General features: G+C 47.5%; 1 protein-coding gene across 1 annotated transcript; it reads right to left on the bottom strand.

Annotated features, from left to right (window-relative positions):
• Positions 1-3,902: 3,902 nt before the first annotated feature.
• On the bottom strand, positions 3,903-4,894 carry LOC140360162 (GTPase IMAP family member 9-like). Its single transcript, XM_072445407.1, has 2 exons — positions 4,722-4,894; positions 3,903-4,639 (listed from the first exon to the last, which is right to left on the bottom strand). Exon 2 carries the CDS (start codon positions 4,632-4,634, stop codon positions 3,903-3,905), a length of 732 nt encoding a protein of 243 aa, XP_072301508.1. The 5' UTR covers positions 4,635-4,639; positions 4,722-4,894.
• Positions 4,895-15,375: the final 10,481 nt, after the last annotated feature.

Raw genomic sequence — 15,375 nt, 5'->3', positions numbered from 1 at the left:
CACCCAGTACACCGAACAACACCCTGTACCTAACAACACCCAGTACATCTAACAACACCCAGTACACCTAACAACACCCAGTACACCTAACAACACCCAGTACATCTAACAACACCCAGTACAGCGAACCACACCCAGTACCTACCAACACCCAGTACCTAACAACACCCAATACACCTAACAACACCCAATACACCGAACAACACCCAGTACCTAACAACACCCAGTACACCTAACAATACCCAGTACCTAACAACACCCAGTACACCTAACAACACCCAGTACCTAACAACACCCAGTACATCTAACAACACCCAGTACACCGAACAACACCCAGTACCTAACAACACCCAGTACCTAACAACACCCAGTACATCTAACAACACTCAGTACATCTAACAACACCCAGTACACCCAACACCCAGTACACCCAACACCCAGTACACCTAACAACACCCAGTACCTAACAACACCCAGTACATCTAACAACACCCAGTACACCTAACAACACCCAATACACCTAACAACACCCAGTACCTAACAACACTCAGTACACCTAACAACACCCAGTACACCTAACAACACCCAGTACACCTAACAACACCCAGTACATCTAACAACACCCAGTACATCTAACAACACCCAGTACACCTAACAACACCCAGTACATCTAACAACACCCAGTACACCTAACAACACCCAGTACACCTAACAACACCCAGTACATCTAACAACACCCAGTACACCGAACAACACCCAGTACCTAACAACACCCAGTACATCTAACAACACCCAGTACACCTAACAACACCCAGTACCTAACAACACCCAGTACACCTAACAACACCCAGTACACCTAACAACACCCAGTACATCTAACAACACCCAGTACATCTAACAACACCCAGTACACCTAACAACACCCAGTACATCTAACAACACCCAGTACATCTAACAACACCCAGTACACCTAACAACACCCAGTACACCTAACAACACCCAGTACATCTAACAACACCCAGTACACCGAACAACACCCAGTACACCTAACAACACCCAGTACATCTAACAACACCCAGTACACCGAACAACACCCAGTACCTAACAACACCCAGTACATCTAACAACACCCAGTACACCTAACAACACCCAGTACCTAACAACACCCAGTACACCTAACAACACCCAGTACACCTAACAACACCCAGTACACCTAACAACACCCAGTACACCTAACAACACCCAGTACATCTAACAACACCCAGTACACCGAACAACACCCAGTACCTAACAACACCCAGTACATCTAACAACACCCAGTACACCTAACAACACCCAGTACCTAACAACACCCAGTACACCTAACAACACCCAGTACACCTAACAACACCCAGTACATCTAACAACACCCAGTACACCTAACAACACCCAGTACACCTAACAACACCCAGTACATCTAACAACACCCAGTACATCTAACAACACCCAGTACACCCAACACCCAGTACACCCAACACCCAGTACACCTAACAACACCCAGTACCTAACAACACCCAGTACATCTAACAACACCCAATACACCTAACAACACCCAGTACACCTAACAACACCCAGTACCTAACAACACCCAGTACACCTAACAACACCCAGTACACCTAACAACACCCAGTACACCTAACAACACCCAGTACACCTAACAACACCCAGTACACCTAACAACACCCAGTACACCTAACAACACCCAATACACCTAACAACACCCAGTACATCTAACATCACCCAATACACCTAACAACACCCAGTACCTAACAACACCCAGTACCTAACAACACCCAGTACACCTAACAACACCCAGTACACTTAACAACACCCAGTACACTTAACAACACCCAGTACACCTAACAACACCCAGTACACCTAACAACACCCAATACACCTAACAACACCCAGTACATCTAACAACACCCAGTACATCTAACAACACCCAGTACACCTAACAACACCCAGTACATCTAACAACACCCAGTACACCTAACAACACCCAGTACACCTAACAACACCCAGTACATCTAACAACACCCAGTACACCGAACAACACCCAGTACCTAACAACACCCAGTACATCTAACAACACCCAGTACACCTAACAACACCCAGTACCTAACAACACCCAGTACACCTAACAACACCCAGTACACCTAACAACACCCAGTACATCTAACAACACCCAGTACATCTAACAACACCCAGTACACCTAACAACACCCAGTACATCTAACAACACCCAGTACATCTAACAACACCCAGTACACCTAACAACACCCAGTACACCTAACAACACCCAGTACATCTAACAACACCCAGTACACCGAACAACACCCAGTACACCTAACAACACCCAGTACATCTAACAACACCCAGTACACCGAACAACACCCAGTACCTAACAACACCCAGTACATCTAACAACACCCAGTACACCTAACAACACCCAGTACCTAACAACACCCAGTACACCTAACAACACCCAGTACACCTAACAACACCCAGTACACCTAACAACACCCAGTACACCTAACAACACCCAGTACATCTAACAACACCCAGTACACCGAACAACACCCAGTACCTAACAACACCCAGTACATCTAACAACACCCAGTACACCTAACAACACCCAGTACCTAACAACACCCAGTACACCTAACAACACCCAGTACACCTAACAACACCCAGTACATCTAACAACACCCAGTACACCTAACAACACCCAGTACACCTAACAACACCCAGTACATCTAACAACACCCAGTACATCTAACAACACCCAGTACACCCAACACCCAGTACACCCAACACCCAGTACACCTAACAACACCCAGTACCTAACAACACCCAGTACATCTAACAACACCCAGTACACCTAACAACACCCAGTACACCTAACAACACCCAGTACCTAACAACACCCAGTACACCTAACAACACCCAGTACACCTAACAACACCCAGTACACCTAACAACACCCAGTACACCTAACAACACCCAGTACACCTAACAACACCCAGTACACCTAACAACACCCAATACACCTAACAACACCCAGTACATCTAACATCACCCAATACACCTAACAACACCCAGTACCTAACAACACCCAGTACCTAACAACACCCAGTACACCTAACAACACCCAGTACACTTAACAACACCCAGTACACTTAACAACACCCAGTACACCTAACAACACCCAGTACACCTAACAACACCCAATACACCTAACAACACCCAGTACATCTAACATCACCCAATACACCTAACAACACCCAGTACCTAACAACACCCAGTACACCTAACAACACCCAGTACACCTAACAACACCCAGTACATCTAACAACACCCAGTACACCTAACAACACCCAGTACACCTAACAACACCCAGTACATCTAACAACACCCAGTACACCTAACAACACCCAGTACACCTAACAACACCCAGTACATCTAACAACACCCAGTACACCTAACAACACCCAGTACACCTAACAACACCCAGTACACCTAACAACACCCAGTACACCTAACAACACCCAGTACACCTAACAACACCCAGTACACCTAACAACACCCAGTACATCTAACAACATTTTTTTATTAACCAGTGTAAAAATTCAGACTCAATCAAGATTTATTTTAAAAGTCTTTAATAAATCAAGTCTGTTATTCGTCTGAGTTTTCCATCGTAGAAAAAATATTACTATTAAATCAAGAGAGTGAAAGACGTGTGGATATAAGAGCCCAGCACAGAGCAATAAGAAGGGAATAAAAGATTATGATAAAAAAATACACAAAATTATCATCACAATTTTGGTCTCAGCGTGAGTAAGTTACAAACAGCTTTGTCAGTTTGATACATTAAATAGTGGCTGCAGCTCTTTGTCCGAAGAATTATTTTCTCCAGCGCAGCAAGAGAAACATGAACCCATTTTCATCCACAACTCCTGAAAGAACTGCTTAATTTCATCAGCTGTTGTCAGCTTGAAGATTTGAGAATTGCAGTGGTCTTCTCCGCTCTTTTGGACCATGTCGTCGATCTTCATAAACAGCTCCCGGACTTGCAGACGGTCCCGGCTCTTGTTGTTGAAGACAGCGTAGCGCCTGTTACACTTCTCTATGAGCACCTTCATAGTTTCGTTTTCTCTTATCAGATCTTCGATGCGCTCTTCGCGAAGGTCATCTCCGTGCGTGAAGAGCACCATCGTGAACTTAGATGCAACTTCATCAAACAGTTTGGCCATCAGCTCCAGCAGTTTGGTGTCTCTGCGGTTCACTCGACCCAGACGCACCACGATGATGAAGGCGTGAGGTCCACGTGTCAACCCAAGTACAGACTTCATGATGGATTTGAACAGTTTCTTTGGTGTTAACTTCTCATCGCTGAACCCAGGAGTGTCCACCACCTTGACCTCCCGCTCCATCACTATCGCGCACTTTTTCTCTGCTGTTATGCTCACAGTATTGAACCCACAACTCGCCTTGAACGTGTTTGGCCCCAGGATGGTGTTTCCAGATGAGCTCTTCCCGGCTCCAGGCAAACCCAGCAGCACCACCCTTAACTCTCTATCTTCTGGCATAAAACCTACAAACCCAAAACACTGGTCATCAGTAAAAAGCAGGACTTGAAGTGTCCAAGCTCACCAGAGAAAACTCAGAGGCCTCACCTGGAGGACACGTCCTTCTGTCTAGACGTTGGATCTTCTGCAGCAGCGCCTGGACTTGCTCTGGGTCCTTAGTGTTGTTGTCAATCACGTGGTGTCTCCCTTCAAACTTGTTGAAAATCTCAGGCAGAGAACTCTCATTGTCCTCTGAGATGAAGTCCTCCAGAGCCCGCCCCTTTAAAAAAGACACATTTTAAAAGATATTTACCGTAATGAGGGAATTGTATCGGAATATACAAGTATCGGGATACCTATCGTATCGCGAGGGTCTTGGCAATACCCAGCCCTACCCCATGTCTCTATCATCTTCAGCTTAACACATCACATGAGGAGGGAGGGTTCTGAGTCTGCTGATCACCCGAGACAGAGCCCCCATCCTGAGTCTCCACCCAGCCAACTTCATCGATCCATCATCGATTCATCATCAATCCATCATCGATCATCGATCCATCATCGATCCATCATCGATTCATCATCGACCCATCATCAATCATCGATCCATCATCGATCCATCATCAATCCATCATCGATCCATCATCGATCCATCATCGATCCATCATCGATCCATCATCGATCATCGATCCATCATCGATCCATCATCAATCCATCATCAATCCATCATCGATCCATCATCGATCCATCATCGATCCATCATCGATCATCGATCCATCATCGATCATCGATCCATCATCGATCCATCATCAATCCATCATCGATCCATCATCGATCATCGACCCATCATCGATCATCGACCCATCATCGATCCATCATCAATCCATCATCGATCCATCATCGATCATCGATCCATCATCGATCCATCATCAATCCATCATCGATCCATCATCGATCATCGATCCATCATCGATCATCGATCCATCATCGATCCATCATCGATCATCGATCCATCATCGATCATCGATCCATCATCGATCATCGATCCATCATCGATCCATTATCGATCCATCATCGATCATCGATCCATCATCGATCATCGATCCATCATCGATCCATCGTCTCTATTATCAATGAACATTCTTTCCATTGTTGTGGCGTGGTCATGCTAATGAAATGGATACTTTTGGAATGTACTTAAAAATAGCGCCCCCTAGTGTTATTTCTGTGTCACATCACACAGATGGGAAAACAAAGTGCGGGTCAGGCTGCAGAATCTGAGAAGTTTGATTCATACTCTGTGAAAAGATAAGGCCCAGTCCCACTGAAACTGAATGTCAGATCCTTATGTAACAAATCACTCTTAATTCATTATTAGGCCCGAGCGCCACAAGCTGCGAGAGGCCTATTAATCTCGTAAGGCCGTGCGAAGCACGGCTGCAAAAGTGCGCACATAGTGCGCACGAAATCGAGCGTGATACACTCGCCCACTTCCAAACACTCACTAACGCACTCCTTCACTCAGACACGCCCCGTGCAGACTAATTAGTAGTAGGAAAATGGAACATTACCGTTGTAAACGGGCGAAGCCCGTGCAAAAGTGCGCACTAAACGAGCACTTTACATGGTCGTCATCCCCATATAAAGCACTCATTTGCGCTAAGTAGCTCACAAATACGTTCCATCTCTTGCATGTTCCGTTCATATAAACATGTAATGCAAAAATGTAACATTATTACTGTATAGAGGGCCAAAAACACAAAGTGGGCGGAGCCCACTCAAAATTAACAAAAGTACCCGTCAGTGACCAGGGACCCACACCATGAGGTGTGGCGGCGTGGCGAGGGCCGATCATTGCCGCTTGCTGCTATATTTTTATTTCTTCTTATAATCTTGATTTTATGTTTTTAACTGAAAAGTTAAATTGAGAAGTTTGTCTCAAATAAAGTTTATGATATTTGAAAAATGGGAAACATTGTTTTTGCATCGGAATATTCTTCTTTCTTCTTTCTTCTTTCTTCTTTCTTCTTTCTTCTTTCTTCTTTCTTCTTTCTTTTCGGGACCAACCCCCCTATTTTTCACCCAGTGACATTGACAAAAAGTCACAAAAATTTGCACACCTCTAAAAATCGTGCCTCTCTACATTCTGGCTATCTTTTTTTTCTAAAATTTATAAAATTGGCGTGTCAGCGCCCTCAAATGTACCAAAAATGCATTGAGAAATAGAAAATGACCCAAAAAAAATCTGATGGTAGAATCATGAAATTTGGCGCAGAGGTAGATGGTGACAAGAGAAGTAAAAAATATTATTACGGCAACGCCGTCCGCCCAACCAAATGTCGGCCATATTGCTTCAAAAATGGCTAAACATGACTTCGGAGTTTTTCCAAACGTAGTACTTTTATGAACTCCTCCCAGGGCGTTGGCCCTAAAAAGCTGAAATTGTGTGAAAATGCTCCTGAGGAGTGGGACATCAAAAGTTTTTCAAATGACTTTGACCCTGTCACAGTTTCTGTGGGTTTGGGCGAAGCCGCAAACTTTAGCTAGAATTTCAGAAATCTCCCAAATTTAACATTTCTGCCGTTTGCGCAGATAAAGTCCAAATTGCGTCAAATTAAAATCAGTTGTTAAACTCTTTGCCCTAAACCTACTTGAAGTGAAATTAATGAATTTGGTGCCACAGCGCCCCCTACAGATTTTATATGGAGGTTAAATGTTTAGTTTTGCGAAATTATAGGAAATTTGACACAAAACTCAATTTTGGCCCCATCAAAAAAGTCAATGACTCATGTCATAATTGTTATGTCGTTGCCGTAACGATGACCGAATCCTCCCATGTTATTCCAATGGGGAAATCGCCAGAACATGTTTACACTTTAGACTTTCACAGACTCCTCCCCCTCAGGGCGTCAGCCATATTAACCTGAAATTTGGTGAGACTCATCTTCAGGACCATCAAAAGTTATCCACATTTTTATTCTAAGAGTCACGGTGTCTGTGCGGCAGAGCCGCACATTTTGCCAAGAATTCAAAATAAAATTGCTTTTTGATGGTAAAACAAAGGGGAGAAGATGTGACAGCGTCACAGATTCAGCAGTAGGCGTAATAAACGGACAATTGGGGCGCGTTAGCCACGCCCCCTCCTCTTGCGGTGTGGCGGCGGCGTGGCGGCGGCGTGGCGGCGTGGCGAGGGCCGATCATTGCCGCTTGCTGCTATTTTTTTATTTCTTCTTATAATCTTGATTTGATGTTTTTAACTGAAACATGACTTGACAAAAACACAGGAAATGTAGTTCTGACAGAATCTGCTCCAACTTTAAGTTTGAATCTGAAACACGAGAAGACAAAAAGGGGGCGGAGTCTGTGCTGTCTTTAGAGATGAAATAATGACCCGCAGGTTGTTCTTTTGGGGTCTTTTCATTATTTGAGTTTGTCTCCTTTAAAATGGAGCTAAAACAGTCTCAGTCTCTTCATTGTCTTACACAAACCTCTCCAGCACTGACAACGTTTCACTGATGATTTGACTGAGACGTTTCAGTCGCACAGACTTTGATGGTTTGGTCATTACAGGTGATTTTAATGTTCATGTTGATAATGTTTGTGACAGAAACGCTAAAGAGCTTCATGCTGTCCTTGAAACCTTCAGTCTTAGTCAGCATGTGAGAGGCCCCACCCACAGCAGAGAGGCCCCACCCACAGCAGAGAGGCCCCACCCACAGCAGAGAGGCCAAACCCACAGCAGAGAGGCCACACCCACAGCAGAGAGGCCCCACCCACAGCAGAGAGGCCCCACCCACAGCAGAGAGGCCAAACCCACAGCAGAGAGGCCAAACCCACAGCAGAGAGGCCCCACCCACAGCAGAGAGGCCACACCCACAGCAGAGAGGCCACACCCACAGCAGAGAGGCCCCACCCACAGCAGAGAGGCCACACCCACAGCAGAGAGGCCACACCCACAGCAGAGAGGCCCCACCCACAGCAGAGAGGCCCCACCCACAGCAGAGAGGCCACACCCACAGCAGAGAGGCCACACCCACAGCAGAGAGGCCACACCCACAGCAGAGAGGCCACACCCACAGCAGAGAGGCCACACCCACAGCAGAGAGGCCCCACCCACAGCAGAGAGGCCACACCCACAGCAGAGAGGCCCCACCCACAGCAGAGAGGCCACACCCACAGCAGAGAGGCCCCACCCACAGCAGAGGGCCACTCTAGATCTCATGATTATAAAGGGGGTAAATATTTTAAATGTGGTCGATGTTGCTCTGTCTGATCATTTCTGTGTCTTCTTTGACATTTTTTCCCCTCAAACCTCCGGTTGGTCCTGCAGCTGTTCAGAGGCTGGTCCTGCAGTTGTTCAGAGGAGACACATAAGTGATGGCACAGGTGCACTGTTTATGGAAATGATAAACTTTGAAAATGTCTCATGTTCTAATGTAAATGATTTGTTGAACTCTGTTACATCTAGTGTTTTGAATGTTCTGGACACCATCGCCCCTATAAAGGCTAAAATGGTTAAAAATAAGCAGAAGTTGCCATGGAGACATGATGATTGGGTCAGGGCACAGAAAAGGGAGTGTCACAGAGCCGAACGGAAATGACTCAAGTCAAAGCTCCAGGTTCAAAAAGAGATTTACAAAGAAAAGCTGAACATGTACAACCTAATCTTATGTAGAACTAGGGAAAGATATTTTTCTGAAATTATTGGAAGCTGCAGTAACAACTCGCGTGTCCTGTTTCCACAGTAACAGATGAACAAACCCTCCAGCTCAGCTGCCGTTAGAACTCATTTCCACATCCAAGTGTAATGAGTTTGCATTATTCTTTAATGACAAAGTTCAGGGCATTAAAAATGCTATAAATCCCACAATGCAAAAAATTACCCTAAAACCACAAAGACACTTAGAGCTAACTCACTTTGCACCAGTAACTGACAAAACTGTCCATGAGATCATCACCAGTCTGAGTTCATCTACATGCTGCCTTGATGTGTGAGCCTCCAGATTTCTACAGTCTGTGTTAGCATCACTCACATAGTTAAAGCTTCAATCTGGAACATACCCAATGTCTTTGAAAACTGCGGTCATAAAGCCTCTGCTAAAGAAGAGCAGGGGTCAGGGGTCAGGGGGAGGGTCAGTCCTGAGTCATTACCGGCCCATCTCAGATTTCCTCTTATTAAACAAGTCATTAGATGTTTTTCAGGTTTTAGAGCTCATCACAGCACTGAGACCGATGTTGTCATGGTGACTGTGACTGCTGTTGTCATGGTGACTGAGACTGCTGTTGTCATGGTGACTGAGACCGCTGTTGTCATGGTGACTGAGACTGCTGTTGTCATGGTGACTGAGACCGCTGTTGTCATGGTGACTGAGACTGCTGTTGTCATGGTGACTGAGACCGCTGTTGTCATGGTGACTGAGACTGCTGTTGTCATGGTGACTGAGACCGCTGTTGTCATGGTGACTGAGACCGCTGTTGTCATGGTGACTGTGACTGCTGTTGTCATGGTGACTGAGACCGCTGTTGTCATGGAGACTGTGACTGCTGTTGTCATGGTGACTGAGACCGCTGTTGTCATGGTGACTGAGACTGCTGTTGTCATGGTGACTGAGACCGCTGTTGTCATGGTGACTGAGACCGCTGTTGTCATGGTGACTGAGACCGCTGTTGTCATGGTGACTGTGACTGCTGTTGTCATGGTGACTGAGACCGCTGTTGTCATGGAGACTGTGACTGCTGTTGTCATGGTGACTTTGACCGCTGTTGTCATGGAGACTGTGACTGCTGTTGTCATGGTGACTTTGACCGCTGTTGTCATGGTGACTGAGACTGCTGTTTTCATGGTGACTGTGACTGCTGTTGTCATGGTGACTGAGACTGCTGTTGTCATGGTGACTGAGACTGCTGTTGTCATGGAGACTGTGACTGCTGTTGTCATGGTGACTGAGACTGCTGTTGTCATGGTGACTGAGACTGCTGTTGTCATGGTGACTGTGACTGCTGTTGTCATGGAGACTGTGACTGCTGTTGTCATGGTGACTGAGACTGCTGTTGTCATGGTGACTGAGACTGCTGTTGTCATGGTGACTGAGACCGCTGTTGTCATGGTGACTGAGACTGCTGTTGTCATGGTGACTGAGACCGCTGTTGTCATGGTGACTGAGACTGCTGTTGTCATGGTGACTGAGACCGCTGTTGTCATGGTGACTGAGACCGCTGTTGTCATGGTGACTGAGACCGCTGTTGTCATGGTGACTGTGACTGCTGTTGTCATGGTGACTGAGACCGCTGTTGTCATGGAGACTGTGACTGCTGTTGTCATGGTGACTGAGACCGCTGTTGTCATGGTGACTGAGACTGCTGTTGTCATGGTGACTGAGACCGCTGTTGTCATGGTGACTGAGACCGCTGTTGTCATGGTGACTGAGACCGCTGTTGTCATGGTGACTGTGACTGCTGTTGTCATGGTGACTGAGACCGCTGTTGTCATGGAGACTGTGACTGCTGTTGTCATGGTGACTTTGACCGCTGTTGTCATGGAGACTGTGACTGCTGTTGTCATGGTGACTTTGACCGCTGTTGTCATGGTGACTGAGACTGCTGTTTTCATGGTGACTGTGACTGCTGTTGTCATGGTGACTGAGACTGCTGTTGTCATGGTGACTGAGACTGCTGTTGTCATGGAGACTGTGACTGCTGTTGTCATGGTGACTGAGACTGCTGTTGTCATGGTGACTGAGACTGCTGTTGTCATGGTGACTGTGACTGCTGTTGTCATGGAGACTGTGACTGCTGTTGTCATGGTGACTGAGACTGCTGTTGTCATGGTGACTGAGACTGCTGTTGTCATGGTGACTGAGACTGCTGTTGTCATGGAGACTGTGACTGCTGTTGTCATGGTGACTGAGACTGCTGTTGTCATGGTGACTGAGACTGCTGTTGTCATGGTGACTGAGACCGCTGTTGTCATGGTGACTGAGACCGCTGTTGTCATGGTGACTGTGACTGCTGTTGTCATGGTGACTGAGACTGCTGTTGTCATGGTGACTGAGACCGCTGTTGTCATGGTGACTGAGACCGCTGTTGTCATGGTGACTGAGACTGCTGTTGTCATGGTGACTGTGACTGCTGTTGTCATGGTGACTGAGACCGCTGTTGTCATGGTGACTGAGACTGCTGTTGTCATGGTGACTGTGACTGCTGTTGTCATAGTGACTGAGGCTGCTGTTGTCATGGTGACTGAGACTGCTGTTGTCATGGTGACTGTGACTGCTGTTGTCATGGTGACTGAGACTGCTGTTGTCATGGTGACTGTGACTGCTGTTGTCATGGTGACTGAGACTGCTGTTGTCATGGTGACTGAGACTGCTGTTGTCATGGTGACTGAGGCTGCTGTTGTCATGGTGACTGTGACTGCTGTTGTCATGGTGACTGAGACTGCTGTTGTCATGGTGACTGAGACTGCTGTTGTCATGGTGACTGAGACTGCTGTTGTCATGGTGACTGTGACTGCTGTTGTCATGGTGACTGAGACCGCTGTTGTCATGGTGACTGTGACCGCTGTTGTCATGGTGACTGTGACTGCTGTTGTCATGGTGACTGAGACCGCTGTTGTCATGGTGACTGAGACTGCTGTTGTCATGGTGACTGAGACTGCTGTTGTCATGGAGACTGAGACCGCTGTTGTCATGGTGACTGTGACTGCTGTTGTCATGGTGACTGAGACCGCTGTTGTCATGGTGACTGAGACCGCTGTTGTCATGGTGACTGAGACCGCTGTTGTCATGGTGACTGAGACCGCTGTTGTCATGGTGACTGTGACTGCTGTTGTCATGGTGACTGAGACCGCTGTTGTCATGGAGACTGTGACTGCTGTTGTCATGGTGACTTTGACTGCTGTTGTCATGGTGACTGAGACTGCTGTTTTCATGGTGACTGTGACTGCTGTTGTCATGGTGACTGAGACTGCTGTTGTCATGGTGACTGAGACTGCTGTTGTCATGGAGACTGTGACTGCTGTTGTCATGGTGACTGAGACTGCTGTTGTCATGGTGACTGAGACTGCTGTTGTCATGGTGACTGTGACTGCTGTTGTCATGGTGACTGAGACTGCTGTTGTCATGGTGACTGAGACTGCTGTTGTCATGGAGACTGTGACTGCTGTTGTCATGGTGACTGAGACTGCTGTTGTCATGGTGACTGAGACTGCTGTTGTCATGGTGACTGAGACCGCTGTTGTCATGGTGACTGAGACCGCTGTTGTCATGGTGACTGTGACTGCTGTTGTCATGGTGACTGAGACTGCTGTTGTCATGGTGACTGAGACCGCTGTTGTCATGGTGACTGAGACCGCTGTTGTCATGGTGACTGAGACTGCTGTTGTCATGGTGACTGTGACTGCTGTTGTCATGGTGACTGAGACCGCTGTTGTCATGGTGACTGAGACTGCTGTTGTCATGGTGACTGTGACTGCTGTTGTCATAGTGACTGAGGCTGCTGTTGTCATGGTGACTGAGACTGCTGTTGTCATGGTGACTGTGACTGCTGTTGTCATGGTGACTGAGACTGCTGTTGTCATGGTGACTGTGACTGCTGTTGTCATGGTGACTGAGACTGCTGTTGTCATGGTGACTGAGACTGCTGTTGTCATGGTGACTGAGGCTGCTGTTGTCATGGTGACTGAGACTGCTGTTGTAATGGTGACTGTGACTGCTGTTGTCATGGTGACTGAGACTGCTGTTGTCATGGTGACTGAGACTGCTGTTGTCATGGTGACTGAGACTGCTGTTGTCATGGTGACTGAGACTGCTGTTGTCATGGTGACTGTGACTGCTGTTGTCATGGTGACTGTGACTGCTGTTGTCATGGTGACTGTGACTGCTGTTGTCATGGTGACTGAGACCGCTGTTGTCATGGAGACTGTGACTGCTGTTGTCATGGTGACTGAGACCGCTGTTGTCATGGTGACTGAGACCGCTGTTGTCATGGTGACTGAGACCGCTGTTGTCATGGTGACTGTGACTGCTGTTGTCATGGTGACTGAGACCGCTGTTGTCATGGTGACTGTGACTGCTGTTGTCATGGTGACTGAGACCGCTGTTGTCATGGTGGGTGACTGTGACTGCTGTTGTCATGGAGACTGTGACTGCTGTTGTCATGGTGACTGAGACTGCTGTTGTCATGGAGACTGTGACTGCTGTTGTCATGGAGACTGTGACTGCTGTTGTCATGGTGACTGAGACTGCTGTTGTCATGGTGACTGAGACCGCTGTTGTCATGGTGACTGAGACTGCTGTTGTCATGGTGACTGTGACTGCTGTTGTCATGGTGACTGAGGCTGCTGTTGTCATGGTGACTGAGACTGCTGTTGTCATAGTGACTGAGACTGCTGTTGTCATGGTGACTGTGACTGCTGTTGTCATGGTGACTGAGACTGCTGTTGTCATGGTGACTGAGACCGCTGTTGTCATGGAGACTGTGACTGCTGCTGTCATGGTGACTGAGACCGCTGTTGTCATGGTGACTGAGACCGCTGTTGTCATGGTGACTGAGACCGCTGTTGTCATGGTGACTGTGACCGCTGTTGTCATGGTGACTGAGACCGCTGTTGTCATGGTGACTGTGACTGCTGTTGTCATGGTGACTGAGACCGCTGTTGTCATGGTGACTGAGACCGCTGTTGTCATGGTGACTGAGACCGCTGTTGTCATGGTGACTGTGACTGCTGTTGTCATGGTGACTGAGACCGCTGTTGTCATGGTGACTGTGACTGCTGTTGTCATGGTGACTGAGACCGCTGTTGTCATGGTGACTGTGACTGCTGTTGTCATGGTGACTGAGACCGCTGTTGTCATGGTGACTGAGACCGCTGTTGTCATGGTGACTGAGACCGCTGTTGTCATGGTGACTGTGACTGCTGTTGTCATGGTGACTGTGACCGCTGTTATCATGGTGACTGAGACCGCTGTTGTCATGGAGACTGTGACTGCTGTTGTCATGGTGACTGAGACCGCTGTTGTCATGGTGACTGAGACCGCTGTTGTCATGGTGACTGAGACCGCTGTTGTCATGGTGACTGTGACTGCTGTTGTCATGGTGACTGAGACCGCTGTTGTCATGGTGACTGTGACTGCTGTTGTCATGGTGACTGAGACCGCTGTTGTCATGGTGGGTGACTGTGACTGCTGTTGTCATGGAGACTGTGACTGCTGTTGTCATGGTGACTGAGACTGCTGTTGTCATGGAGACTGTGACTGCTGTTGTCATGGAGACTGTGACTGCTGTTGTCATGGTGACTGAGACTGCTGTTGTCATGGTGACTGAGACCGCTGTTGTCATGGTGACTGAGACTGCTGTTGTCATGGTGACTGTGACTGCTGTTGTCATGGTGACTGAGGCTGCTGTTGTCATGGTGACTGAGACTGCTGTTGTCATAGTGACTGAGACTGCTGTTGTCATGGTGACTGTGACTGCTGTTGTCATGGTGACTGAGACTGCTGTTGTCATGGTGACTGAGACCGCTGTTGTCATGGAGACTGTGACTGCTGCTGTCATGGTGACTGAGACCGCTGTTGTCATGGTGACTGAGACCGCTGTTGTCATGGTGACTGAGACCGCTGTTGTCATGGTGACTGTGACCGCTGTTGTCATGGTGACTGAGACCGCTGTTGTCATGGTGACTGTGACTGCTGTTGTCATGGTGACTGAGACCGCTGTTGTCATGGTGACTGAGACCGCTGTTGTCATGGTGACTGAGACCGCTGTT

This window comes from Eucyclogobius newberryi, unplaced genomic scaffold (assembly GCF_026437365.1).
Source record: "Eucyclogobius newberryi isolate DKJ021-1_F unplaced genomic scaffold, fEucNew1.0.hap1 SCAF_141, whole genome shotgun sequence".
NCBI classification, from domain to species: domain Eukaryota; kingdom Metazoa; phylum Chordata; class Actinopteri; order Gobiiformes; family Gobiidae; genus Eucyclogobius; species Eucyclogobius newberryi.
This window is presented reverse-complemented; position numbering and strand designations above follow the sequence as displayed.

Excerpts from the sequence above, each read along its gene's own strand:
- LOC140360162 (XM_072445407.1), bottom strand. The coding sequence starts at position 4,634 with ATGCCAGAAGATAGAGAGTTAAGGGTGGTGCTGCTGGGTTTGCCTGGA.